Genomic DNA, 27,393 nt, shown 5'->3' with positions numbered 1-27,393 from the left:
TGCTTAATGATTCGCAACGCAACGACTACGTTATGGATATGTTTATAGAAATTTTAGAGAAAAAGCGGCGCGGTTGTTTTCCAAACTTCTGCTAGCCTGATTCTGAAGTGATGCGTATGTTTCACTGACGTGTTGAATATGGCCTGTTCATCTGGGTCTCATACTGTTGTTTGCATTCAAATTTACCACAGCTCCTCACCAAAAATTTTCAAACTTGTGCCATGACATTAACCAATACCCATAAAGTCGGGGGCGCAGTGATCGTACAATCATTCACATTCTTGATGCTTATCTCCAACAACTATCAACGAACTTCCTGCATTCTGCTTTACGCAGCCTCATTGACAAACAAACCAGCCATACCCTGTCCCGTACCAATACACATGCTCGTCAACAGAATCTTCTTCTTTGTCCTGCGCAGCTCGCTCAGACCAGTAACAATCTGTCTCGCGCCCGTGGCGCCGAGCGGGTGGCCGAGGGCGACGGCACCTCCGCGGGGGTTCATCTTGGCCCAATCGAGAGCGAGCTTGTCGCGGCAGTAGACGGCCATGCTGGAGAAGGCCTCATTGATCTCGACGACGTCAATGTCGGCGAGGGAGAGGTTGTGCTGGGCGAGCAGCTTGGGGATGGCGACGGACGGGCCGATGCCCATGATGCGCGGGGCCAGGCCGGCGACGGTGGAGCCGACGTACTTGGCGATGATGGGCTGGCCGAGCTTGATGGCCGTGGAGCGCTTCATCAGGAGGACGGCGGCGGCTGGGTAAAAGGATTAGCACGTTTGTAAACATGGATTATTTCACCAGTAGATGTGGACTCACCTCCGTCAGTGACCTGGCTGGCGTTGCCTCCGGTGGTGGTGGGACCCCACTGCGGGAACGCGGAGCGAATCTTGCCCAGGCTCTCGGCCGTTGTTCCAGGGCGGATGCCCTCGTCGCGGGTCAGAGTAACCTCCTTAACGTCGCCGTCGGGGCCGACAAGCTTTGTCTTGATGGGCACAATCTCGTCGTCGAACCAGCCGGCGTTCTGCGCCCTCTCGGCCCTCTGGAAACTCTCGGCGGCGTACTTGTCGAGCTCCTCGCGGCTGAGGTTGAAGTCGCGCGAGACGTTCTCCGAGGTCCAGCCCATGGGCTGCATGCAGTCGGCCGACTCCTGGGACTGGGAGACGACGGCCTCGTCAAAGGGCTGGTCGAGGGCATCACCGCCAATTGTCATTTGTTCGGCGCCCATGCCGATGCCAACCTCGATGGAGCCGTTGCTGATGGCGTGGGCGATGTCGGCGGTGGCCTTGAGGCCTGAGGAGCAGAAGCGGTTTACGGAGGAGGCGCCGGCGGTGTTGGGGAAGCCTGCTGCCAGGGCGGCGGCGCGGAGCTTGTAGGCGGCCTTGCCATCGGAGACCTGTAATGATCACAAGGGTCAGCGATTTGTCTGCTTGGGATATGGGGAGACTGTTTGTGTGGCTACGCACATTTCCCATGCAGATATCCTCGACCAGGGCGGGGTCAATGTTTGATCGTTCGCGGACCTCCTTGAGGAGGGCGTACACCATGTACTCGAGGGTCGTGTCCTTGAAGCCGCCCTTCTTGGCCTTGGCCAAAGGCGTGCGGACGGCTAACGTAATGACGATATCATCGGGGTTCTTGGAGGTGCTGTGAGGGGAAGCAATGTCAGCTGTTTGGTTCGTCCGCTGTAGGTGGTGATGCTCCGAATCGGAGACACGCAATCACATGTCCGCAAAAAGGACCGTACGTACATCTGGTTGAGGGCGCTACCTGGTGCAAGGTGCTTCACGATGGATCCGATTCTCTCGAGAGCCATAATGTCTGATGATATTGTGGATGTATTACGACGACGGCTTGGCTGTTTTTTTCTCTTCAAGGAGCAATGGAAGAACGAGGACAGAGAAGTGAAGTGAAAAGGAAAATAAGCTCGAGAGTTTGGTCGACAGTTATTGAAAGGAGGGGGGGCCAAGCAGCGTCAAGTAGTCAAGTAGACATGGTTCATGACGGCTTAGCTGCCGGCAATCGTGTCGGGGCTCGGGTCTTTCCCCAGGCGTTGAGTTCCAGCCCAGACCAGTGGCTGTGGGGGAGTCAATTGGACCGAGGCATCTCGGCCACAGAGCCGGCCAGTAGGAGTTGAGCACCCGAGTGATGGGGGTCCCCATGAAGTCTGGGGTGCAGTAGCGCGGAGGATATCTTCTGTTAGCCAACCGCGCTCTCTTACGCGATTTAACTAACACCCAGTAACACTTTTCGCCGAGGTCATTCTCTCTCAGAAATGCCGTCCGCCGGCTACGTCTTGCTGCCATCGCATCGCAGCGAACCCCGGTCTTACCGACCTGACAAACTACTGCCGTTGAATTTGCTGACCAACACTGCCTTTTTATCAGATGACACTTGGTTCGACTTTGAGTTCGTGACCATGTTCTGTATCAAAGTCAAACCCCACGGCTCACCCTGCTAATGCCGACTTTAACCCGAGGATACCATCGATGTAAGGTATGGAAGGTATAGTAATCAACAACACCACTTTGGTCCAGTTCAATATACATAGTGCAGATTTTGTTAACGTCGTCAGATATATTCGTTCCATGGACATGTCCAAGATGTCTTCTGGGCTCAAGGCGACAGCTTTTCGCCGCTCTTTGTCCCTCTAATCCGCGTTCTATAACTTGATGAGAGAAAAGAAACCTTACAAATATGTGAAAAAAAAGATGACTAGGCGGTATTATCCTGGCTCCGTCTATGCGATGAATATGTTTATGGGGGTAGTATATATCCCTGCCCTACATCGTATAAGATCATGATGAAATCGTCATGAGAACCCTCACAGCTCGTGTTGGGGAGGACCAAATCTACATGTTGCCGGTTTGAATCATGAGGCGAAAATGAAGACGGCACCGAGGATAGTGGCCGCCATCGCAGTAAGCAACGGTGCGCCTCCACGAACGGCGGCGCTACTGTCACCGGACGTCGGCTTCACGCCCGTGGCACTCTTGCCGAGGTACCATGAGCCAATGTCTGTCAACTTGCCGTCGTTGTTCAAAAACGAGGCGTTGGGGCCAACGTTGCTCGTCTTGGAGCGGAAAGCACCAAAGTACGTATACCGCTCAATGTAGTCGATACGGTCAAAGTACTCTGCGCTCATGTTGTAAAAGTCCTGGGTCGCGGAGAGTTCCTGGTTGGCGTAGGCATACTCGGTAATCCAGATCTTGGTGTCGGGGAACCTGGGCAAGTGTTAGTTACCTGAGGGACAGCGCACAGCATGAGAAATGAGTGACAACATACGCTGCAACACGTTCGCCAATGTGACTCGCCAGGCCTCCGAAGTTGTCGTACCAATGCACGGGGAGGAAGTCGTATGTGCAGTTCTTGGTCTCTCCGTCGGTGCTAATGAGCGCGGAGCAGTTGCCCAGAAACTGCTTCAACCAGGGCAAACCGCCCGGGGCGCCGGTGCAGGCGGGAAGACCGACCTTGACGCCGAGCTCTTGAAGGGGAATGAAGTTGGCAACCCAGGCCTTGGCGGCGATAGAAGGGGCAACATCACTGCCGCCATAGGATGAGGGACCATCAGGTTCATTGAAGCCTAGGGCGTGGGTGATGTTGATGCCTTTGTCTTTGATCAAGCTCGTCACACTCTTAAGGAATGTCGTGTCTTGGGGGTTGGATGAGACACCCCACATCATGGGGACGAACTCGAACTCGGCCTGAGTCTTGCCCGAGAAGGCCGGGCTTGGGATTTCCTGGTAATTGTAGTACCATGTCAGATCGGAACCTGATTGAACCCATACTTGATTGTCCTGAGGCCAATTGGAATTTGGAGTGAAGACGAGACCGCGTTTCGAGGAGGATGTTGCTGCCACGAGGGGCAGCAGGGCGAGGAGGAATGTGGAGAGCATGGTGGGCGGGTTCAAGGCTGAGGCTCTCGAGTGGGTGAGACCCGGTTGAACAGCGACTGGGGGCCGGGCGGTTCGGGTCGAATGGATTTGGGTGGCCCTTGGAGGCAAAAGCGACGACGGGGATCGCAGGGGGTGTCGTTTGCTATTTCGAGTGTGCTGGGCTCTGAATTGACGACGGTATTCGAGTATCGATTTGGTTTGCAAAGTCGGACAATAGATGCAATCTTGATTCCTGCGTTTCGTCTTTGTCGAGGACTGTGTATTCCGAATGAGCGAGCGTGGAGAGTGGCAGAATTACGATAGGGATATTCCGATTGTGATGGATGCAGGGCTGTCGGCGGGCAAGATGTGGAAAAACGAGTGACAATGGATGGTTTAAACAGCAAAAACCCTCCTCAAAGAAACGACGTGGTAAGCACTGGACAACAAATGCAGGAGGCGGAGCTGAAAAAGAGAGAATGTCTGAAAGAGACGGCAGCTCGGAGGGAGGAGGGGGAAGAAGAAGAACAAGAAGAGAAAACAGGAATGAAAAATCCCATGCTGGCGGTGCCGGCGTTGGCGTTGGCGTTTACTGGTTTGGCGTTGCCGCTGGCGTTTGGCGTTGGGACTGGCGCAGGCACTGGTGCGTTCTATACGTCAGTAGCGCGTCTTGGGTGTCTTTGCGCGATAAGGGTCATCTTCAGCTCGTCCAAGTAAGGTACCTTGATCTGGAGAGATTTATCTCACCGGCCTGTACTGTATGTACAAGTAGACGTAGCTGCGGATGCGTCGGTGGGAGGGGAATGCAAAGAGGCAATATTACCACCCACCTGCCGCCAAGCTGAGGTGGTCGAGCTACTGCGGCGCCCGGGCTGGGCTGGGCCGATTGCTGATAGTAATGAGGGTTGATGCCTTTGTCCATTGGTCTTGGCCAAACGTCCACCCAATGGCGCGTCCAGAGCTGACCTTGCCCCTGGATTCTGGGCATGGCCGTGTAACTGCCCGGTGTATGAATAGGTACTTGTGTCTGTACTGTAGACTGCCCGTAGCTGACTGTCATTCATCGGGCAAGTTGGCATCCCATGCATTTCAACAATATTCATGGTGGCATCCCCTGTGGACGTGTTCTTTGCAGAACGTTCTCGGGGTTCTTGCTTCTTCCACGCAGTTGCCTATCACGACCGACCTTTCATTGTACGTAGTACCTTACTGGTACCTTAGTCAAGTAAGGTAAGTAGGTACTCCGTACTTTATTGACATTAAAACGGGAAGCAACGAAACAAAGAAAGTCAGGACTCAGGCGAGGAAGGAAAACAAAAAGAAAAAAGGAAGGACCCTCCTGTCTGGTCCTCTGGCGTTCCTGACCTTCTTGGGTCTTAGCTCCTGCCCTCGTGGAAATACGACGTGGGACGGTGGGCCCGGCCAGATGGCTCCTGCGCGTCCGGCGCCACTCATTACACAGGGCGCTAGTCCTTGTTGGTGCGCACAGCTACACTATGGGTCTTTTTCATCCGAAGACCCGTAGCTCTAACTGAATCAAGCATGGTCTTCCCTTGCCTTCCCAGATCCGGCACCTGTCGGCCTGCAAAATGCCACGGAAAATCTCCTTGACAGTCACGATTGACACCTTCACCTTTCCTCAACATGTAGGTAGCGACTTGCCAGAACTTGCTGCCCACCAACAGCCGCGCTATTGACGGCTAACTCAGGAACCACACAGTAGCTATCATAGATTCACAGCAGCGTGTACCTGATCGTATGCTCCATCAGAACAATGATGCAAGCCTTCCTAAACCGAGCCTTGACTTCTCCGAAAACCTACCACGACTTCCTACCCCTCCACAACCACGTCCTCACCACCGTTGTCGTTTTCCATCGCACTTCATCCCATCTCATACTGTTGTAAGGATGTCTGAAGTCATCAACCCAACTTGACATTTCTACCCCTCCAATTATGCTCCCCGCTCGTCCAGTATGCCAATTGGGCTAAACCACGCCCTTCCAACTTTCCTTTTCTTCAAATTCTGAGCTACGACGCTCTTCCATCACAAAATTCTTTCGGGTATCGGTTGGAGGGGGACTAATTTCAAGCACAATTATCCTACTCCTATCAAGCTCGAAACCGCTTCTCCTTCTCGTCAATCTGTCAAGATGACAGAAATAATCACCTTGTCACTCACCAACACATCCTCCCCTCTCCCTTCGTTGCTTTGTTAGCTCATCGGATTGTTGTTTCGGCCAACAAGAAAAGTCTCTTTCATCATGCTTTCTCCAACAATGTCATTGAAACTGAGCGCCTTTCCCTGTCCTCGTGGTTTCAGCAACTTTCTCTAGGCCCTGCCATCGTGGCAACTCGTTTATTTCGACCTGCCTCATCAACAGAGTACTTGAGCCATGTCTCGCCCTTCATTGTCTGTGTATCCCGCTGCTACTGGCATCCTCAATCCTCACTACTCGCCACTCTGTACGACGCTGGCTATCTATGCACCTTTCTATCAGCCTTTCAGCACGCATCCACTCCGATTCTTTTACCCGTCTTGTCCGTATTTCTAGATTCGCTATGCAAGAATTATCGCAGGATGTCTATGACGAATCAGAGCAATATGTGGACAAGGTCTACTCGTCTCTCAACTGGCTGCCAGATGGCCCATGGATCACTCAAGAAAAACAACCCAAACAAAAATTAAGAGATATCGGATTTCGAGGTCCGATTGAGGAATCAGATGCAACCAATGAGTTCGTCTCCACAGAGCTGATAAACCAAGGAGACGCTCGGGAATTCGAATTTCAGGTGGTTCGAGCTCTCTCCAAGTCATACGCAGCATTCAGGCGCCTCCGCGGGAAGGTCAACGTGGAAGTTATCACGAACCTCCTCGAGGACGAACCATTCCTGCCCCGCGACGAGCTCTTAACACTTGTCAATGGGGCGTATAAAGCTGCCCTTACTAGTCATCCCGAATTGAATGCATTCGGCACACACGAAGAGCTTCCGCATAATTACAGTGCCGACTTGGAGGAATACTATAGGCTCTTCAAAGACATCGAAACTCGTGCATGCGAGAATGGAGGCGCTCAAATCTCGTTCAAGAACGTCATCTACAGAGACGATCCGACCAACGACACGCAACGGGCCTACAGGGCCTTCTTACTATCCTGGATGAACCAATCCGATCTCAGCAATCCCAAGCTTCTGGCACATCTCATCATAAACCGAATGAATTGCGACCCCAGCGCCTTTACATTCGCAGACTGGGAAGCACTACATCTTGGTCGAGCTAGCAAGTTGTTCCTGCCCAAATTTGTGGACAATCGATTCATTGGGATCCTCACTCCAGATGATGTCCAGATGGGCAAACAGATGGGACTGAAACGAAGCGCCCCCTACTTTTTCATCGTGGACGACTTCATTCTGATATGCCATACTGACCAAAGAGACCCTGACCAAGACTGGATGTTTGAACATCTACGCAAGAGTGGTCGCCTCTTTGCCTGGGCCGATGGCATCCATCTCCTCCATACCCAAGCCCTGCTTTACCGAATCCTCTACAGTGTCACCAAAGCAATAGCAATAAAAAGCGGCCAACCAAGGGAAGAAGTAGGCGCTGAAACTATCGACAATGACCGAGTCGATGCCTGGACAAAAGCACACCGTTCAGAAAGGATCTTCTACTTCGAAAATGAGGGAATAGTCGAATATGGGCTGTACATGCCACCAGCCTCTCTCAACCGGAAATGGCTTGATGAATTCAAGACAAAGTTTACACAGCAACTACAATGGTCAAAAGATCATTTGAGGAGCCTTTGGCTTGATCCATTCTATTTCCAGCAATGCGTCGATGAGCAATTTCAGCAGCACTACGGACACGTATCCGAGCAACCCCAGACCTCCGTCCACCATGTTCCGAAGAACGCAGCAATGGCGGTGTCCTACCAGGGCGAACTTCCTCATTTTTTGGCACGCGACATTGACGCAAAGAAGAGTCTGATCAATGATATCATCAGACGCGTCGTTCAGTGGGCTCTATACGAGGTCGAAATGTGGCAATGCCTGGTCAGCAAAATCGATGCCTTGTGGAACCTTGCTCGTGCCAGCGGAGTTAACCTTTGGTGCTCAGAAGGTTCCCAGCGTCTAGAAATACCAGACGATCAACCTAAAGTGAAGGAGGCATGGGTCGACTTGGGCTTCCATGCACGTTGGTTTGTGGAGCGTCGAATAAACCACGTCGTCGGCCATGGCGGCTTGTTTGCCAGCGAAACAACCCGGCATCTCTTTCGTCGAGATACTGGCTGGCCGAATTTGCAAGTAGTCAAGGATGATTGGGACCTACCCAAGCAGTATGCCGGTACCAAGATAGACTTCACTGTAAGGAACCGCGAGTCGGCAACACACGGGGACGCAATGGATATTGACAATAACGACATGAACGAACCTAATATCGAAATGTTGGATAGTCCAACCTGGTGGTCAATCAAGAATGTCCACACCGGACTTGCGAGCAACTTCAACATTGGGACCATTGGCTTACCGAAGCTCATCCGGGCCTTGCGCACGAAGCTTTATGAGCGACACACAGCACTCGGGGCTCAGACGACAGTCACAAGAGACTATGAAGCTATACACTTGACGGGCCTACTCTGCCATCACATGCAACTTGTACATCCATTCGGACAAGATCTCCTGGATGCCAAAGGTCGCAGCACGCGGCGCCGTGAAAGTCCAGTAGGCCCCTTTCTCATTGGTTTTGACGACGTGCCATTCGAGGATCTTGTGCAAGAGGAGACGCTGAGATACACACAATGGTTGCTCGGGGTCGTCTACAAACCGCATGGAGACAAAGATTACGGCCGGCATTCGTTGCTAGCCCAGTTGTGGGTGAAGAGCTTTTGGCAAGAACTCTGCAACGGGCTTGTAAAGTCGACCAAAGAGTTAGAGTGGGAGGACTCAGAGGAGTCGAAGGAGTCGAAGGGTTCGAGGGAGTTCAAGAAGTCAAAGAAGAAAATGAGCCCTGCGGGCGGTGGTAGGGGTGGCGGCGGTATCGTGAGGCACGGGAGTAAGAGGAGCAAAGTCAGCAAAAATGCCGCGACGCCAAGATATTGTCGACCAGCTGGTGTTCAACGATATCTCGCTGCCGAACCCCCTGGCAAAGTCGACTTGGAACTGAAACGGCCTTGGTACGATTGCAAGAAGATCTGCGGAGAGATTATGACTGTCGCGCCCCCGGACCACTGCGAACCTTCCCATTGGGACTCTCGTCTACCCAAGCTCGTAGTGGTGTCGACTCCTGAGGATAAAGAGGCAGAAAACAGGGACGAGACGGACAAGGTCACGATAAGCAGGTCAGTTTGGTCGACCATAGAAAGTATTTGGAACCACGGTGAAGGGTCCGTCGTCAAGAGGAACGTGTTTGAGCTCTTTAGCGCGTTCAACTTTGCCCGCCAGACCCAGGAGGGATCTCGCGAGAAGTTCAGCTGGACGCCCCATTCCGCGTTCACGGAACCGGCTGGAGCGAATGGGGAGCCCGAAGCGGGAAGTATCACGATTCACTTGCCGCACGGTGCCAACGCAAACATGAGAAACCACCAGCTTCGGTGGCTTCGAGAGGCATTCGCCAATATGGGCATCACGGAAGATACTATCAAGAAGTACTACTATTGCCAAGGTAGATTTGCAGCTATGCGGTTTGGAATTTGAACAAGGGAAAGAGAGGGCGAAATCCAAGGCGTCGTGCCATGGGAACTTTGGATATCTTGAGTTTTATGAGTTACCTCGCGCATGGGGGTAGACTAACGATGGAGTATTTTTTTTTTTCGCCCAAGACTGACGTCCTCTCAATTTTGCTACTATTTGATACTGTCATGTTGAATCTATTGAATTCCCTCCCAAGACAAGCCTCTCGTGCATCACCAGGTGACGGACGGCCCTTGCCTTTGTTGCAAACTTTGACTATCCCGATCCCATCCCATCAGTACGGTGGACCTCAAATCACCCCGTCGGTCCCTCAGTCGTCGCACCACCAGACCGGCCCAACTCGTTCCCAACATCTCTGTTATCCTCCCCCGTCCCCGCCGCAGAATCACCGCCAACGCTGCCCCGTACGGCAGTGGTACTCCGTCCTCTGCGCGGTCCCAGATCGACGGGCACGAGGACGCGCCGCTTGACGAAGCGCATGTACAGGAGGAAGCAGAAGAATAGGAATGCAACGACCATGTAGAAGGTAAGGATGCCTACCAGGGCGTTTACGCTCGAGTCGCTTGCCATTTTGGTGTGGTTTTGTTGGAGCTTGTGATGCTGATGAAGATGTTAGTTTCAATGTCTGAGGGGCTTGATAGCACTGGTTGAGTGGTGGATGTTTCGATGGTGACTTTCATGGCCAGTTGATAGTCGGCTTCTTTTATACAAGTCGAGGTGGTCTCGTTAGGTTACGTTCATCACGGCCAAAGGCGCTCGTTTTGATCGGTGGAAGTAGTGAATCAGCCAGCTCACGCAGCCAACCCGGCGATGGACTGTACCCAAGGCAGTCGCGTCAAGATGCGACATCTCGACGGGCAGCATACATGTCGAGCGCCGTGAATCATTCTACATCACACGGCGAGGAGTAAGGACCGACTTCCTAAAGATGTCAAGCGATTATGATTATCAGGAGACTATCCCATATATGACAATACCGAAAACCCAGATCCCGAAGCCATCAAAAGCAAAGCGAAGGGTATAATGCTATGTGCAGCCCACCAGAATGTTGTATCCCCGTTACCTGATTCCCCGAGAACCGACCTGTCCCGGTCTGTACCATACCAAAGACACCTGTGAAAACCGTGTATTCTCCGTCGCCCTGTCCGCACATTGTCCGTTCCAATTCCCTCCTCCTCTTCGACCGTCTTCTAGAAAGTCTTACATGATTTGACTGGCCCCAGTCCAAGTTCTCCCCCGTTCTATCCCAACCCCTTTCCCCTTCGCGCCAATAAAGATAAATGCATAGATAAGATGAGATGTATGGAAGGTAGAGAGAGAGAAGGAGAAGGAGAAAGATAATGAAAGCGTTGTATAGGATATGTTGGGTGTTGTGTTGTGTTGTGTTCTGTGAGGGAGAGTTCAGAGCAAGGAGTGTCGTTGCAGCGCGAGTGATGTGATTGTAGCGATGTGGAGGTGATTGTCGTGTATGGTTGAGATTGCCGAGACGTGGTCCAGATAAGCGACGTCAGGTGCCCCGGCAGGCCGCGTGAATGTTGCTAGCCAAACACCGAGGGGGTTTGAAGAGGCGGAAAAAATCGTATTGGTTATAATGCCGAGTCGTTGGTGGGGTAGTAGTGGGCGGTCCTCTATGGGGGAAAGATGAGCGAAATGCAACCGAGTCTATCACCAAACGAGCCGTAGACAAACACCGTTGTATCCTTTCTATGTGGGCAGTGGGCAGCTCGAACTGCAGTCATTTCCTGAAACAAGTATGAGAGTGTCTCGGGCAAGGAGGCAGACAGATTGGTGGTGTGGGAAATCGACGCCAAGGTGGTGAACCAGTCCCAGGCCGCGAGAGTACGCGTCGTTAGCAGCGTCGCGGTCGGAGTTGCATCAGTCCGCGCCCCCGTCTTTGCCGATCTTGGGGTCAATAGCGAAAGTGCGCAGTGGAGGGTCGGACGGGCTGCGTGGAAATAAACTCAGCCGCGCCACCCGCGTTTGCGAAGCGAGTCGAGAGCCAAGGCATGCCATGAATGCTGTGACGGTGGGGGCTGCTACTGATCTTTGCCCGGGAAACAGATATCCTGGCCAGGAATATGCTTCCTTGTCTTTTTCGTGACAGATGAGCCGGCTCGTTCTTGGTCGTTGATTTAGGGGCGCTTGCTTAGACTTGGAGGCCATGTGAATGGCTCGGGTGAGCCCTTGAAACCCATGTATGGAACACGGGAACGCCAATGCACGACCGAAGAGGCCCGGCGGGAAGGCAAGCGAGTGGTCGAAGACAAGCCGGTTGAAAGACGGGTCTGGAGAAGACAGAGTAGTGTCTGGCATTTTGGAGCAGGCGGATAAGGCGCGGTGTCGTTCGGTAGCTCCTTGACGCAGATGATGTACGTCATGCAGGCCGGACGGATACAGGCGACCCCTCCAAGAGACGATCACCAGATACACCCCCAACCCATCATGCACCAAGGAAAGAGCTACTGATCGGCGACGTTGATGGTCGAGGCTCGGATCCGTTATCGAAGTGCAGGCGGACAAACGCGGCGGTGATAGGTGGTCTAGAATGGTCCCGTCATGGATGATAGACAAAAGTGTGACCAGAGAGGCAAAGTAGGCGCCGCTTGCCCCTGCACTGTTTGCACGTCGTGACAATGCGGTGAAGGTCTAGAGAGGGGTTCATCCGTACTGAAAGCTGTCGAAAAAGAGGGAAACATCGAAAGCTTCCCCGCCTCCCAGAGCATACATAGAGGCAGACTGAGAGAGAGAGACGGGGTGATAGGCTCCCAGCTGAGATGGCGAAGGAGGGGGGAGAGAGAGGGAGGGTTGAGGATGGTGCGTCGGAGGAAAAGTGGCTCGTAATCCCCAAGGTCGATGCCGGGGAGTGGAGCTGGCGGTGCCGGTCGCTGAGCGGGGCAGAGGTGATTCGCCGACTCCATCTAAATCGGGAAAAGTGGATTCGATTCCGGAAGCCTCCATTGGTCTGCGCCACAGCAGCTGACAGCACCTCGAGGGTCTCCACCCATCCACACCGAAAGTCCTACTCGGTAGTAGTGTAGATGCTCATGCTCATGCTCAAGCACCGCACTGCTCCCAGTGACACTCAACCCGGGACCAAGACGAGGAGTGCGACGGGCAGATGCAAGTGTGTGACCAGGGGGGGGGATAAACCCGTGGACCCCCTACACCACACCTCCATCTTCCTCGTGCAGCCTGTCCAAAGCCGCAGCCTGGCCATCCCCAATCAAGTCAACGACGTACGACTTGCTCTCCGACGACATCTCTTGATGCTTCCCTTCCCTTTGTCCAGCCCTGCTCTTGTTCCCGTGTTTCGCTCACGCGGTTGCCCTGTGTCTCCAAGCCCCTCCCGTACCCCTCGACCCTGGTCCCAAAGTAGTGACTCACTCCATTAATTCTTGACCAGACTTGTTGTGTTGCTTCCGGGACATCACGCTTGTGCCTCACCAGACGCGAGGCACCTTGCCTCCTCGGCCAGGTCGTCGTCGCTCACCTGGCCCGCCGCCTGTCAGGCACCCTCGCTCCCACCTAGGCGCCCCCGCGGCGTCAAGCCCGCTGCGCCCCGTCCCCGTATCCGCCTCCACCGTATACTTGGTGACTTGGGGTGTGGTGCGCAGTCATGGACTGATACTGCTCTGCATAGGTAGTTGGTGCATGCATCGCTGGTATCGTAGGATCCCACCGTCCAGGGGCTGAAGGCGGTGTATGCTGGTTTCCCAGCGGTGTCTGGAGCCCGCCGCCGTATGAATGGCTCGTCATCGACCGACTATCATAGCTGCTGACAGCTGGTAGAGGTGCAGCGAGACGTAGTCCAGATTGCCGCGGCGACACTGATGTGAGTGCGGGAGAAAGGTTGCGCGGTGGTCCTGTGGAATACGCAGGCCAGCTATGCGTGCTGCCGGTGATCGACCGCGGTGAGGTCAACCCTTCGTGGTGGTGGACTTGCGATGGAACGCCATAGGCACTGACATGGTCTGATGCAACAGTTGGGGCTGGCGGCGTCGGGAGCGGCGGGGGATACGCGTTGACCGGTGTGGGCGTCAAGAGGTGCGAGGCTGGAAGAGTCGATGAGGGGCTAGCGCTGTATTTGCCAATGATCTTCTTCAGCGCCGATTCCAAAATCTTCCACGGGAAAACTTTGACGTCCTTCTCAATGTTCCTCGGCTTCGGGTTCGGGAATCCCATGATGATCTTGAAGAATTCCTCCGAGTCGGCCTTGGCCTTGCTGACTGTCAAAGGCCTGAAGCCCTCGAGGTTGCGGCGGATGCGGTTCTTCTCCTCCACAGTGAACCTGGCTGGAGCAACGACAAGCTGTTCCAAGAGGTAGATAGTGTCTACAGACGTGACGTAACACTCGTTCTTCTCTGCCCACCAGATGCAGCTGATGCAAATACTGTTGGGTGGTCTCTCATTGACATTGACGGGTCGGAAGGTTGCCGTGAGCGTCGGTCCCGTCTGTTTCTTGCTGAACATGACGATGCGTCTTCGGTTGGACCACTCCTCGGGAGACCATTCGGTAGACATAGTATCGAGCTTGCCAACAATCTTTAGTTGAGCCTTGTTGGAATAAGATCCCCAGTGGTTGTAACCAGACTGCTGTCCGCCTCCCGGAGAGCTTGGGATCGAGCTGGTCCTGACAAGCAGAGGCATCGTGGCAGATGGCATCGGTAGCGGCGTCAAGCTAGGACGGGAGATCTGCGTGTGCGTGATGGGGGGTCCGGGCGTTCGTCCGTATGCCTGCCATCCGGCCATCGGCGGCCGCAACGGCGGGGGCACTGCTCGGGCGTAATGCTGCTCCGGGAAGGAGTTGGTTCGGTAAGCACTGAGCATGTTGGTATTGTTGTTGTCTTGCGAGAACGAGTTTCCATAGGGAGACTGGGCAGGCTGTTGCGGAGCTGTTGCAAAGTCGTACGTATTTGTACTGGCTTCGTTGCCGAGCTGAGTGCTTGCTGACCTGGGGGACTGATGTTGCTGTTCAGGTGACTTTGACATCTTCCTCGTGATGTCGTCTGATCTAGCACCTGGGCCTGCTTCGTGATATACAAATTGACCCGCTGCCGCCTTGAACACTTCTTCGCCGTTCTCTGTTTCAATCAGGACCAAAACTGGCACGTTTTCGTTGGCACAGCTGGTGACCACAAATGACGGTGCATCGGCCGAGACAATGAACATGTAGCCGTTGCTGTCCTGGGATTCTTTGGTGGGTTGTGCCTGCACCTTGTTCACGCCGAAAACGAGGGAGTAGAAAGGCGCCACGGTGAGGAGATCATATGGCGAGTTGATCTTGACCTGCACTTTGGTGCCCGCCATTCCAGAACTTGGTTGACATGATACCACCGATGGACCTACACTGACAGACATGTACGAGCCCACCGCACTGTTGGCGGCAAAAGCTTCCTGGTTCATCTGGGCTGCGGTGAGCTGGCCTGCACCGCCGTGCTGCGCAGGGTAGGCTTGCGCTCCATATTGCTGATACCCGGCATCCTGATACCCACGGGACGAATCATACCCTGCAAGACACACGTTCGTGTTAGCCATAGCACTCCAACTGGGTGTATTGCGCCAAAATGCTCATGGGAACCGAAAAGATCACACAAAGTCCATCAAGCTCGCCTTTAGTACAGAGAAAAAAACGTACCGTGGATTGGGCCTGGCTGTTGCTTCCCGTAGTGGGACATGGGGAGGAGACCGCCCGGCGGGGAGTCGCCCCGAAGGTCTCCGTTGGCCCTTGCGACTGCCTCTTCGTACTTGAGAGTCACCGTTTCTGGCGAGTCAAGGCCTTCCTCGCCGATGATTATTGGCCTTTGCGGGTGGAAGTCGGGCTGTTCTCGGTGAGGTACCCCTCGTCAGCCTTACCGCGCTCTTCAAGATAGCACGAGGCGTTGTCGAGTGATGCGGCCAACAACGTCTCGGGGGTGGCTCAACTCCACGTTGAGATAGAAAGTTTTGACTCACCTCGAAATGCTTGTAGGAAGCACACTCAAACTTCGCAGCAGACATTCAAGCTGTAGAAGAGGGTGCACTTGGGAAAGGATGCGTGATCTGGTGTCGGGAAAATGCAAACCACTGTTTCGGGAGCAGTGTTGCAACGACAGGAAAAGAGACTATGGCCTTGTGGGACCGTCGAGGGACAAAGGGAGGAAGGGAGAGATATGTCTTGAGATTGCTGTGATTAGAGTCCGGGCGAGTTTTGTTGAACAGGGCAAGGACAAGTGCGAGGGAAGGGAGAATTCCTAGCAGAGGAACGTCAGTCTCAGGATATTCTCCCGGCAGGATTGGTTTGAGACACCGTACTCAGATATGTGGATGGCGTATCCGAGCTGGCTGGTGGCGCTAGGAATTTGAGAAGATCGGCTGCTGTGATTATTGTGGAGGTTCGACGCGACTGGAATCGAGGAGCGAGCTGTAGAGGTCGGGCCGGGTGATGATACCAGGAGAAGAGCGAAGCAAGTTGGAGAAATGGAGAAAGCGGGAAGGCTGAGAAGATACCCAGGAGCGGCAATCTTAAACCAAGCTCAGCTCTTTGAGGGCAGATGTTGCGCGAAGTGAACTCAGACCGATGCACCTGTCATTGGTCGCCGTGGCGCTGGCAAACCGAAATCTGAGATCAAGTTTCGGGACGACCCAAGAATTCCAACGCGCTGGTAACCGACTGAAAGATGCAGTGCTGGGACTGTTCATTGGCACGCAAGTCAGCCTGAATGCTCCCAAGGTGGAGCGTTGATGCTCCTTCGCAAGAACTGCTGGCTGGGGACGGCAAGATGCAGCGAGTGGCATGACGGCTTCTTGCTGGAGTTCGTGGCCATGCAACAGCTTGCAGGCAGAGGAAGGGATCACGTACTCAACCGTCTAGGTCGGGATGTTCGCCAGTGTTGTGTCCAATCAGGGCTAGAGGTTGTTGACAAACAGACTGAATCCGTTCACTATGCCAGAGACGTGGAGCTGAACCGTGCTTCGTTCGTTGGTCCTGTAGGCTGATGGCGAACCTGTTCGTGAGAACAAGAGAGTTAGAAACAGGCGTCCTTTGAAGGAAACAAGCTCAAAGATGCTGCAGCACTCGTGCGTTTCTTCGACGAGAAGAGCAGTAGGTTTGCGAGCGAGGTCCACCAAGCCAGGAGTGCCCGAATATCGATTGTGAGGTTACTCACCGGGCATGAATGGGGTAGGCGAAGACAGAAATGGGGAAACTAGAAAGAGAGTAGGAGATGGGGAGTAAGAGGGAGAGACGAGACTGGGACTCAGAAAGTCAGACTCTGTCGCTGATTTTGTTGCGGGGGTGAAGGAGGTAGATGAGGAATGTTGACGAGGTACGGGGCAGTGGTGTTGCATTTCTCGCATACCCAGGTCTGTCTGATGGAGAGAGAGATAGCAAAGCCAGTCTGTCTCCCTGCAGGCCAGGTACGGTACGTGTGTTATGAGTGTTGAAGGGAAGACGACGACGACGAGTCTGTGGCGACAGAGAGGTTCGGCCGGACAGATCCACACGGGAGGGAACAGGGACCTTGGGAAGATGGATATTGCTTTTGGTCTGCTTGCCGCACTAACAGGAAGCTCACGTACCAATAGCTCCGTCTTGGGGATCCCGACTACCCTCCCTTACAGTAGTACCCCTCGTCGTTTCTTTTGGAAGAGGGCTCTGCGTCCTTCCCTAGCCAGTGGAGATAATCTGGTCCACGAGTAGCTTTTGGCGGAGGAGGAAGAAGCGGGCAAGGAGGGACTCAAGACCGGGTGGCATTTGTGGGGATGAGGGGAGGGGGTGTGTATGGTAAGGGTACCTAGGTATCCGTACAGGAAGCAACTTGAACGTGGTTATGGATTCTTGTAGAGGACTGGCAAGGCTGGGCAGGGATAGGGACCACCGTTGGAGATGCGAGGTTCCAGTTGTCTTATGAGCAACAAGGTCTCATTCATCTGAAGAGAAAAGGGTGGGGAGCAGGAGTCAGTTGTTCATTGAGGAAGGGTGTTGCGCGTGTTTGAGTGGCTGTAGGTATTCGTGGATGGTGATGATGATGTATAGGAACCGCTTCAGCTGGCAAGAGTTGGCATGCAGTTAGGAGGAGAGACTTGCTTCATAGAGAATTTGGGGTGTGGCAAGGGAATAAGGCTGTCGCTCAAGTTGGTGAATGAACTGCCCTTTTCTTGCTACCCAGACACCGTGGATAGGTAGCGTGGTAGCTTAACCTACTTGTAGCCCAAAGGCAAGACACGGGGCTGTAGTGTCAAGAGTGAGAAGCAAAAGAAGAGCGAAAGGTCTCTCATGCAGGGAGACTGAAGGGGAGAGACCGTTCGTAATAGGGAAAGAGGGAAACGGCCGTTGCAGGAAGAAGAAGGGGAATGACAAATGACAGGGAACATCGGGAGGCTCAGGGCGAGGGGCCTGGATCCATAGATGGGTAAGAAGAGGGCAGAAAAAGAGAGAAAGACTGAGATTGAGGACAGGAAAAAGGAATTATGGAGGGGACTTACTCGTCAAGATCGACCGTGATGAGCGGCAGCGCAGGAGAGGCAGTACCAGGGGATTGCTAGGTAAGTAAGGTACCTTACGTACAGATGATGTACAGCACAACCAAAAGACTCGCAAGAACAGGTGTTTCTATCCGCAGAGAGGTTTTGCGGTGTTGGTAGGCTTGGCGGGAAACATATAAGCAGTGAGGCGATCACCGCTTGTCACTTGTTGCTCGCGATATTGGAAAGATGCACGCTTATTAGGGCGGGAGAAGCTTCAGATTGACTTTTGCGTTCGGACAATAGAGGTACTGAGAAGAGAGGAAGCGAGAAAGAAAAGTGTGTGTGTGTGTGTGTGTGAGTGAGTGCGTGAAGGCGTGAGTGAGAGACAGACTGCGGGAGGGGGGTATCGTAGAAGAGAGTGAGAGTGAGAGTGTGAGAGAGGCTTGAGGCGTGTGTCGATCAACCGTAGATGGGATTTGATGTCTGCGAACCACGGATTAGCGTACTGTGATTGGCCATAGCTCCTGTGAGCAGCTGCAGCAAACCCAATGAGCGGGAGGGTTGGGATGAACGAGAGGAATGGCTATAGACCGACTGTGGCATGTGGCCAGGGTTAGGATGGACCGGGGCTCATCTAACGGCATGGAGGGGTGCGGTAATAGTGTGTGCAATCGGGATACAAGCGGCACGCTCCAGTGTCACTGGATCTGGCTTGGGATACTACCGACCGGCTGAGCCCTTGCATGCGTCCGTCCGCACCCCCTCAACCACCGGAGACCTTGCACAAGACCTGTCAGGCAATGTACAAGTGCGAATGTACACGAGGGATACCCCAGGCTAAACCAACCCGTCATCCAATACAAACCCTGTGTGCTCGTGCCTTTTAAAAACGGGGGGGGGGGGGCATTTGGGAGGACATGAGGGGGGGCCAGACGAGAGGAGAAGATATGAGAGTGGCAGTCCTCCGTACAGTGAGAGAGAGAGTGTGTGTGTGTGTGTGCGAGAACTCAGAAGTGCATGAAGCAAGGTTGGTGAGCCCATGCCACAGATAGCGTAGCTGAAAGAGGGCACATTTTGCTAACATGGCACCATCATCATGGACACCTACCAAGGAAAGGCACGGGAGCCGGTGGAAGATCAGGTGTGGGAAAAGGATATGGAGGAGATCGGGAGATCCGCATGGAGGGATGCAGCAAACCTGGCTATAGAGAGATGAGACTTACATCTGATTCAAAACTCAGAGTGAGATCCAGGGACCGGACCGGCTTAGACCTGATGTCTCTCACGATCGTCTTTGAGATAGGTATCTGGTCTGCGGCCTGCCCACCTCTAGCTAAGTATATCCGTAGATAGCGTACGATCAGCGTGCTTTCTGGAGGCTGAAATCCAATGTGCCAATGTCTGCGCCGGTCGAGCGTACAACAGCCAACAGCAGGGCCTGGGAGCGTTGGGTTTGGCCGGTGTCGTCCGCGGCCGAGATGAAAGCCGACGGAGATCTATGGAGATCTTGAGCCCAGCAAGGTATAATACTCCTAGGTATCCGTATCCGTACAGCAGGTACACTACTGGTACGGTACTGCTTCGCCTCGACCGAAAAAAGGTCGTTGGGGGTCAAAATACTCGTCGGTGTCGCTTCGGCTGCTCGGGCTTCCGGGGCGCATCTGCCAAATGACGATCTCTGATGCCGCTGTGGAGTGGGCGCAAATTGTCCCGACTGGGAGTGCTGTCAAAAAAAATAAAAAATAAAATAAAAAAGTCGCGATAAACGGTGAGGTACTCGGTAATGTGAAGAAACCCAGACAGAATTGCTTTGCACCCCCTGAATATGCTTATTTCTTCCTTCGCCTTGGTCTCAGAGGGTCGATCAATAACGCGTGATACTCTCTACCGGTAGTCTGTATTAGACAATCAAGAACTAATCAAGGGTGCTGGTGAAGATGGTGGTTCAAGCAAGGCTTGCGCTCTTCTCTGTTGCCGTATGGGTAGGTAGGTACACTTACGGCACTGCCTCTCCTCTGAGCTGAGGTCTGCCTCTGCCTGTTGCCTGTACGCAAGCGTCACGAAGACGCCGTGGAGTTTCTGTGCCTCACCGGGGGAGGGGGGGGGGTTGAATCTCGGAGCTTTCCTGCCCTGCCCCTGGCATTTGCTGCTCTGCCCTGCTCGTTTCTTTCTCGATGTTTCCTGTCACCACTAATTGGTCAGCCCAATTGCTAATAGTGCAGGTGAAGCACTCGGCCCCGGGGGCGATCAGTGGATTCATCCTCCCGCTGGAGAATAGCGTGATTGTAACCTCAGCGGTGACAGAGAGGACTGTCGGGTCAAGTCGTTGTTTGAAAATGAGGGGAGCGTGTGCTGGAGACTTGACGACACTGATCATGTCAAGAATTGGTTGGCGATGCGCAGATGCACAAGGCATCGAAAGAGGTAGAGGCGGCGCCGTGTTGCTGTCATCTCAACCTCTTGCTTCAACCTTGGCTTCTTGATCTTCTCCCACTACAGCCCATCGCAGCCCAGCCAAGCATGTTTGCAGGGCCAAGCCGGGGTTTCTCTGCCTTCAGTGGTGTGTTGACACTCGGGCTCCCCTCCATGTTCCCTACGCATACACTACTTGACTACCGCACTACACCCCCTTGCAGCCAGGAGGAGGCAGCAATGCTGCACTAGAGGCTAGAGACGGGATGATCGACGGCGGGAAGCAAGCCAGGCGACGACGCCTGTCGGATGGTCCAATAAAGCTAGGCGGCTTTGCAGACCCGGGCAGTTGACTGAGATCAAATCCCCGTCATTTCTGCCCGAGCAGGGCCCCCCAGCGCAGCTGAACGAACGCCCTGGTCGATATGCCTCCACAAGGACCCAAGTGCGTGAGTATGTGTGTGTGCGTGTGTGCGTGCGTGTGGAGGGAAATGTTTGGGGGTTTCGACCAGAGCTGTCACCGAGGAGATCATCTAGTGAGCTGTACTGCCGAGGCCACTCTGTCGGTCGACGCTGATGAGGTTCAAATCTGGGCGAATCGAAACCCAAACTCACCCATCTTGTTGTGATCCGTCTCGGACTACGAGCCAGCACTGTGTGTGTTTCCCAGGACTCGAAAAGCCATGGCAGTCTCCCGTGTAAGCCTTGACGCCGGAGAGCGGGACGGGTTGGCGCCATGACCGGCCATTTTATTGCTTGGGTAGAGCAGCGCAATCAAAAGATGGCTGGCTCAGCCGGGGGAACGTGGAAGGGGTCCAGAAAAGAGAGTTCAAGACTCACGGCACAGAATTGGCAAGGCCTGGCGTGGCCTGGCGGCGTGGGCCTGTGAATTGGCGGCCGTCTTGTACGGGAATAGACGGATCTGTGTCTGGCTATCTGCCCGCCTCCGCACGTCAACTCAACTTCTTTCCGTAGCGCCCGTGTCTCGCTGTCATGTCAGGCACAGACTTACTGTTCACAACCCAATTCCCCTCCCCGTTGGATGGGCCTTCTTCACGAGGTGCCTAGTGGGCTGGCTTGGTGGACTTGCCGCTGTTGGTTCGTTCCTAGTGGTTGTCGGAGAGTCAACAAGCGTGAGACTCGTGTCTGAGACGACTGCACCTAATTCCAATTGACGGGCGGTAGCTTGGGGTGAGATGGGAAAGGCGGGCGATGCCGCAAAGTGAAATGCGATGGGTCGATGACAGCCAGCAGGGGGGTGTGGGAGTTGTCGACGATGACGACGACGGATACCAGTTGGTGATGAAATCAGGACGGGTTGGGCTCCAGCAAATAGAGATTCCAGTGACCGTGACTAGTGTCGAATGGTTGGCTCGCAGTGAGCAGGCGATGAGATGGCTCAACGTCGACGATAGCCTGGGAACGGTTGCGGTCTTATATTCAACGTGGGTGGTTTTGGAAAGGTTGGTGGCTTCCCGCCGCGGCGTCCTCGCTAGACTCGGTCCAACATGGCAAAGATACAAATCGATGTCTTTTCGAACACGTTGGTGTAGCAAAGTACGAGCTCAGAGCGAGTACCGACGAACGAGCAGATGGCTGCATTCGCAGGCGACGCGAGAAAATGGCACACGGCCGCTGTCTACAGGCTCGAAGCATTAGGTGCCTGGCCTTGGTTGCAATTCTTTCGGTTGTCGTTGGTGCTTGCTTGGCTTACTTAGGTCCATGGGGTTTGTGTTCCCAGCCCGACAGTCGGCCAGACGACATCTCGAGAGCCACCGTTCCGGAAGTGGAGCGGGCAGCCATGTGCCCATACTGTGTTGGGTGCAGTCACGGCCCCCATCCATGCCATTGGCACTGAAAACTAACATCACAAAAGTGAGGACGTCCCAGTCCTGAGGTCCGGGGAGCGATGTGTGCATTCGTGAGGCAAGTCACACAACCTAACACTGCACAGGCACGCATCTAGCGGCCAGCGGCGGGTGTTACAGGAATTGATCTGGCGAGTTGCTCCTGCAGAAGACACAGTCGGCGACTCTCTTCAAGTTGAGTTGAAGAGATATTGAACGATAGGCGGCAAAGAAGGTGGCTACAATGACCCCCTCACAAAGCTTGGCTCGAGGCGCCCCTGGGTTGGTCGCCATGACTAGGGTGACGACTAAGATGGTAATTCGTGACGGTAAGGCGACGACTGACACCGGTAGTGTGCAGAGTAGCGCAAGTGAGGCGGATAGGGCTCGTCTGACCGTCAAAGTCTGATAGGGCCAACTCGAGTTGGCAAGATGGAGGCGACGGGACCATCAAGGCGAGGGTTCCTTCAGGCTTCAGGGGGCCAGGAGTCATGCCGTTGCCATGTTTGATGGACAGCATGACGGGCGAGCGAAGCTGGGCTAGCAATTGCAAGGCTAGGTATCGGGGCGTATGATTCGTACGTATGCGTACTTGATAGCGTACGTTTGGTCAGATAGACCAGGTTCAAAGCCTCGTGGGATCATTCCATTGCCCCCTTTGGAAAGACTCGGGTGTTTGGAGAAGACTGGATCGACGGCTAAAGGAGGATTACAAGGAGAACCCTTGTTGCAGATCTCGCAGACAGGCGGTGCGGCGGTGGTGAGCGGTAAGCACCCAATCTCTGGCTCGCGAATGCTGTTGCTGTGAGGTTGTTGGCGACATTGAAGGGGGGCGGAGGGGGGCGCCGAGGTAGCTACCTACTTACTGCGTAGTGGCAGACAAGGCGGCGGCAGATGTAGGTACTCGGTAAGGTAGAAGCATGACAATTAGAGACGCATACGGCCGTGATGGCGGGGACCGTGAGGGAGGTAGGCGTGGTAGGCGTGGTAGGTAGATGGTAGCGGAGCGTTGGAGTCTCAGTCTCAGTCTCAGTCTCCCATGGTGGTAAGTAAAGTGGTGAGAGGATTGAGGAAGAGGAAGAGGAAGAGGAGGAGCAGGAGGAAATGGTCCCATGGAATGAGCCACCATCCATGCCGTCTGTGTTGTGTCCCGTCCACCTTACCTTATCGTCCATCTCGCTACCTTAGTGCGCGCGGGAGGAGAGCGACGGCGGGCGGGAAGGAGGAGGACAGACCTCTTCCAAGAATGGACCTGCCCTGACCTGAGGAGACCTGAGGAACAAACTCGATGTACCTACCTACCTTACCTGCCTTACACATGGAAGTCGCGTCAGAGGCCGGGCCTTCCCTTCAGCCTCTAAGTACCTCTGTATCTCCCTCACTTCCATTCCCAGCAGTAAGGCAGGAACCCTGTCACCGATCTTTCCTTTCACGCCTTCCACGCCTTCCATCTCAGAGGAACTGAGCCATCAAACATACCTTACCTACACAGTACCTTACCTAGGGTAGGTACGGAGTAGATAAGTAACCTACCTAAGGTAATGTACCTAAGGTAGGGAACCTAAGTAAGGTACCTGGCTTACCTAAGGTAGGTAAAGTCCCGGCCGCACCAACACCGCCCCCAAAGCCCCGATGTGGATAGCGCAAGGCAAGGGCCGCTGTCAGTCTGGTCCCGGCGGATTTCCAGCAGACATCAGGCGAGTTTCAGCGACCAAGTGCCCTAGACTGCCATGGCGGCGCTGCCTGTGCCGGTAGTAACTCGCCTCGTCCACTACGTACCTTAGGTAACGGACTGCTCTCTGCCTCACCTTGGGCTAAAGTAAGGAACAAAAGGTGAGAACAGTACCTTACCTACCCGTACCTGCTCAAGGCCGGTAAGGAAGGCACTCAGCGAATCCCTACCTACCCAAGGTACCTAAGGTAGTAGTGATCCAAGACGTATCGATGTATGTACATTGCGCGGATAAGGTAGGTAGGTAGTCATCCATGGAAGCGCGGGCAGGCACGCCATACGACGGCTTCCTGGTCTTTCCTCCCTGCCTCACTCCCTTCCTTCCTCGAATCTCTTCACCTTTCAACGCCATGGAAGGAAAAGGCAATGTGTCTAAACAGCCAAGGTACCTTAGATACTTCTCTCAAGGGCAGGAGGATCCCAAGTCAAGGTACCTGCCCAGTAAGATCTCGCACTTTTACATCCATGTGCCTTAGGTTACTTACTTCTGTGAAAACGACATCTTCCTCCCTCACGGGCACCCTCAACCCAATATCGTCCACCACCACCATAACCACCACGAGCAGCAACGCATCATCACCGCCACAAGTCCAACATCTGATGATTTCTTCCCCCGCTTCTGCCGCTAACACTTTCTTATTCCTTCATCGAGTCCCGTCCTGCAGGTCCCGGAGAGTAGGGTCCCCCCTGACATTTCCTCCTCACTTCTCGCCATCCTTTCGTGGCTTGCCCTCCAGTCGCCTCATCAAGCAACCAACAAGCTTCAACCATCAAGCTTTACCTTGGGCACTCTCCTCTCTGTTCATCTCCCTCTGCTGCTGCAGCGCCGCAACCTGCATTCTCCCTCGCCTGCTAGGGAGCGTGCCTCGCTAGTGTGGGAGCCAACGAGCCAACGAGCCCTTCTCTGCAGGCCGCCGTTTCGATCCTCTTCCACATCCGACTTGCTGCTCATCCGCCTCCGCTTCGGCTACACTTGCACTTTGCTTGCTGGAAAAAGCATTCATCCCGAATTCGCCAAAACACCACGAGCCTCGACTCCCTCTAGAGTCTAGAGCGTCCTCCACGGGTACTCCACGAGGTCGACATGCCCCTCGTTAGTCTACCTCGCATCGAGGCGCCCAGCTAATCCCTCGGGTACTGCTCTGTACAGGGCCATCCATGGACGGATCCTCCCAGGCCCGTTGTTATCGTCATCATCTCGACTCCATCACGCTGTTCTCGTCGCTCTCTTCACCTCCCAATCCTCCCTGGCTCGCCATCTCTCACTCCATCCTACAACGCGAAGCCGCATGCGTGCTCCCTACTTACCCATACACACCATGCGACAACGCTACCTAACACGCCGTCTTCTTCGTCTACCGGTAGGTATTCTACACAGTAAGTTAAGGTAGGCAGAGTCTGCTTCTGCTTATGCTTATTGACCTGCCCCAAGGGCTATTTGTACGTATCTCGCCCAACACAGTCGGCCGCCTTATTCCTAGGGCAAATACAATGCCGGCACCATTCGCCTACGGCCGTAACCATCGACCTCGGGCGCCTCCCTCTACTCGTTTAGATAGCGCCATCCACTTGCCATGCCTAGCAGGCTCAACACCATCATTGGCAACATTGGATGGAAGCGGACGAGACGTAGGCCACAGGCTCTGCCGTTCATGCTCCGGTCGGCCTACTGTCCGTTCATCATGGCACATCCGCCTGATGCCAATACGCTTGCGGGTGCGGTTGCGGTTGCGGTTACGGGTGCGGTTACGGGTGTGGCAGGTGTCCAATCATGGCATCACACCTTGGCTCCGACTTTGGCTCGCCTGGCTTGTCTCTCGCCACGACATTTACCATGGCCCTGGAAAGCGTGGTCTTCTACCTTAGTCCAGCCAATCTCGCGCGACGCACACAAGCCCACCTTGCCTGCCCTCTCACCGACGGTCTCTCGCTTGTTACCGTTTTACCACTTCATCTTTGGTGCAACTTTGCCCACTTGTGCCCTGGTACAATCTTCCCTAACGCAATCCACCTGCTTCGTCCTTGTCACCATGTCCTATCCGCCCGGCCATGTCTTTGATATGCAAGTCATCCCGCCAGGGTGGGAAGGGGCAGACAATCGGTACCTTGCCTTCATTGCTGCCTCGAGGCCCGCATGTTGCAGATTCGCTTCCGAGAACTAAGGTAGGAAACTCGACATCCTGATTTGCGTGATGCGAGACATTTCTACTCGGGCCCACCTCGTGGCCGTAACGGAAGGCCCAGGACCGTGGATCCAGGACATCATGATGAATAGTTCCTTCTATTCTCGACCATATCAGTTGAAGGCCATGGTACGCATGATGATGTCCGTAGTCCACGGTCACGGCAACGGGGGCGACGCTACGTGAGCACTCGAGGTAATTAGATGAGGCATTCTCTAGGCTTTGGCAAACAGGACAGAGCCGTTGCTTGAAAGCCTAAACGCGAATTAGCGCTCCCCCGAACCTGGCAGCTGAGCCCCTCAAACATGCTACCCATGGGCCATTCCTTACCATGTCTTGGGTCGCGTCATCTGAGATAGCGTTCACCAACAACGATGCCGAACAGGTTCAAGAGAATGGATTGCGACCCTGTTGCTGTCGACCGCCTACCCGACCACAGGCCAATGTGCGGGAGCGCGTTGCAGCACTGAACGCCCTGTTTGTTGAGACGGGGCTATAGGCATTGGGAGTTACCTAATCCGTTTTCCCAGAAATTCTGTACCTACTCCTTGATTCGCATAGCAAAGTGCCTTGCTGCTGCATGCATAACCATGGATACGCTACATTCCGGTATGGTAAACTTACCAAGTTACCAATCGAGCTCTGGAACGACGTGTTTAGCCGCAAAAGCGTCTCGGCGGGGTGAAGGCGATGATCGCGAGAGAGAGAGAGAGAAGGTCTCACCTAATAAGATCATGCACCTCCATATTGGCCTTGAAGCAGATCTTGCGCTCACCCTCGCAACACCCTCGTCTGATACGACCGCTTTCTTCAACGCCTGCTACCATCAAACTGCTGTGCAACACCATTCTCCGGTGCGGGAGGCGGCAATGTGGTTGATCGTGCTCGAGACACCATGATTGGTCTGTGTTCCGAGCTGAGCTGGGAGAGAGTCGTGGTTGGTATGCCGAGCATGCGGCCTTGTGCCACAGTCACGTCGTTTGGACAACTCCCTGGGGCTCAAAAGAGAACCTTCCTTGCTCATCCATGGTTACTTTCAGCTCGGTATGTTGGTACAGTCCTCGGCTTGCATACGGATAATGGCTGCTGCCGTGTCTTCACTCTCGCTAATCTACTCCAAGTATGGCCTTGTTACCAGCACAGCAGCCACACACTTCGGCATAACCACGTCTCTGGGTTCCCTCGCGCTGTTGCCAACGCTCTGGGCAGCC

General features: G+C 54.2%; 12 protein-coding genes across 12 annotated transcripts; 3 read left to right on the top strand and 9 right to left on the bottom strand.

Annotated features, from left to right (window-relative positions):
- Positions 1 to 328: 328 nt before the first annotated feature.
- CPAR01_11650 (acetyl-CoA acetyltransferase) lies at positions 329 to 1,815 on the bottom strand (the record flags this gene model as incomplete). The annotated part of the gene is made up of 4 exons (XM_060495909.1): positions 329 to 756; positions 819 to 1,395; positions 1,466 to 1,646; positions 1,751 to 1,815. The coding sequence occupies 4 exons, from the start codon at positions 1,813 to 1,815 to the stop codon at positions 329 to 331; spliced, it is 1,251 nt and encodes a 416-aa protein (XP_060346257.1).
- A 1,056-nt stretch (positions 1,816 to 2,871) lies between these two features.
- CPAR01_11649 (uncharacterized protein) lies at positions 2,872 to 3,895 on the bottom strand (the record flags this gene model as incomplete). The annotated part of the gene is made up of 2 exons (XM_060495908.1): positions 2,872 to 3,223; positions 3,285 to 3,895. The coding sequence occupies 2 exons, from the start codon at positions 3,893 to 3,895 to the stop codon at positions 2,872 to 2,874; spliced, it is 963 nt and encodes a 320-aa protein (XP_060346256.1).
- A 2,539-nt stretch (positions 3,896 to 6,434) lies between these two features.
- On the top strand, positions 6,435 to 9,566 carry CPAR01_11648 (uncharacterized protein; the record flags this gene model as incomplete). Its single annotated transcript, XM_060495907.1, has 1 exon — positions 6,435 to 9,566. One exon carries the CDS (start codon positions 6,435 to 6,437, stop codon positions 9,564 to 9,566), a length of 3,132 nt encoding a protein of 1,043 aa, XP_060346255.1.
- A 291-nt stretch (positions 9,567 to 9,857) lies between these two features.
- CPAR01_11647 (uncharacterized protein) lies at positions 9,858 to 10,133 on the bottom strand (the record flags this gene model as incomplete). The annotated part of the gene is made up of 1 exon (XM_060495906.1): positions 9,858 to 10,133. The coding sequence occupies one exon, from the start codon at positions 10,131 to 10,133 to the stop codon at positions 9,858 to 9,860; it is 276 nt and encodes a 91-aa protein (XP_060346254.1).
- Positions 10,134 to 10,563: 430 nt separating this feature from the next.
- Positions 10,564 to 10,716, bottom strand: CPAR01_11646 (uncharacterized protein; the record flags this gene model as incomplete). Its single annotated transcript, XM_060495905.1, has 1 exon — positions 10,564 to 10,716. One exon carries the CDS (start codon positions 10,714 to 10,716, stop codon positions 10,564 to 10,566), a length of 153 nt encoding a protein of 50 aa, XP_060346253.1.
- Positions 10,717 to 12,221: 1,505 nt separating this feature from the next.
- On the bottom strand, positions 12,222 to 12,823 carry CPAR01_11645 (uncharacterized protein; the record flags this gene model as incomplete). The annotated part of the gene is made up of 2 exons (XM_060495904.1): positions 12,222 to 12,582; positions 12,804 to 12,823. The coding sequence occupies 2 exons, from the start codon at positions 12,821 to 12,823 to the stop codon at positions 12,222 to 12,224; spliced, it is 381 nt and encodes a 126-aa protein (XP_060346252.1).
- A 283-nt stretch (positions 12,824 to 13,106) lies between these two features.
- On the bottom strand, positions 13,107 to 16,337 carry CPAR01_11644 (uncharacterized protein; the record flags this gene model as incomplete). The annotated part of the gene is made up of 5 exons (XM_060495903.1): positions 13,107 to 15,070; positions 15,199 to 15,362; positions 15,625 to 15,793; positions 15,855 to 16,125; positions 16,302 to 16,337. The coding sequence occupies 5 exons, from the start codon at positions 16,335 to 16,337 to the stop codon at positions 13,107 to 13,109; spliced, it is 2,604 nt and encodes an 867-aa protein (XP_060346251.1).
- Positions 16,338 to 16,700: 363 nt separating this feature from the next.
- Positions 16,701 to 16,889, bottom strand: CPAR01_11643 (uncharacterized protein; the record flags this gene model as incomplete). The annotated part of the gene is made up of 1 exon (XM_060495902.1): positions 16,701 to 16,889. One exon carries the CDS (start codon positions 16,887 to 16,889, stop codon positions 16,701 to 16,703), a length of 189 nt encoding a protein of 62 aa, XP_060346250.1.
- Positions 16,890 to 22,520: 5,631 nt separating this feature from the next.
- Positions 22,521 to 23,189, bottom strand: CPAR01_11642 (uncharacterized protein; the record flags this gene model as incomplete). Its single annotated transcript, XM_060495901.1, has 3 exons — positions 22,521 to 22,802; positions 22,850 to 23,063; positions 23,134 to 23,189. The coding sequence occupies 3 exons, from the start codon at positions 23,187 to 23,189 to the stop codon at positions 22,521 to 22,523; spliced, it is 552 nt and encodes a 183-aa protein (XP_060346249.1).
- A 1,410-nt stretch (positions 23,190 to 24,599) lies between these two features.
- On the top strand, positions 24,600 to 24,872 carry CPAR01_11641 (uncharacterized protein; the record flags this gene model as incomplete). Its single annotated transcript, XM_060495900.1, has 1 exon — positions 24,600 to 24,872. One exon carries the CDS (start codon positions 24,600 to 24,602, stop codon positions 24,870 to 24,872), a length of 273 nt encoding a protein of 90 aa, XP_060346248.1.
- An 809-nt stretch (positions 24,873 to 25,681) lies between these two features.
- CPAR01_11640 (uncharacterized protein) lies at positions 25,682 to 26,161 on the top strand (the record flags this gene model as incomplete). Its single annotated transcript, XM_060495899.1, has 1 exon — positions 25,682 to 26,161. The coding sequence occupies one exon, from the start codon at positions 25,682 to 25,684 to the stop codon at positions 26,159 to 26,161; it is 480 nt and encodes a 159-aa protein (XP_060346247.1).
- A 347-nt stretch (positions 26,162 to 26,508) lies between these two features.
- Positions 26,509 to 26,863, bottom strand: CPAR01_11639 (uncharacterized protein; the record flags this gene model as incomplete). The annotated part of the gene is made up of 3 exons (XM_060495898.1): positions 26,509 to 26,532; positions 26,612 to 26,675; positions 26,724 to 26,863. Coding segments are annotated over 3 exons (228 nt in total), but the record flags the coding sequence as incomplete, so codon positions are not given.
- Positions 26,864 to 27,393: the final 530 nt, after the last annotated feature.

The sequence above is a fragment of the Colletotrichum paranaense genome (genome assembly GCF_030867605.1).
Source record: "Colletotrichum paranaense strain IMI 384185 chromosome Unknown Scaffold_9.1, whole genome shotgun sequence".
Classification (NCBI taxonomy): Eukaryota; Fungi; Ascomycota; class Sordariomycetes; order Glomerellales; family Glomerellaceae; genus Colletotrichum; species Colletotrichum paranaense.
The sequence above is the reverse complement of the archived record's forward strand: the minus strand, read 5'-3'. Positions and strand labels throughout refer to the sequence as shown.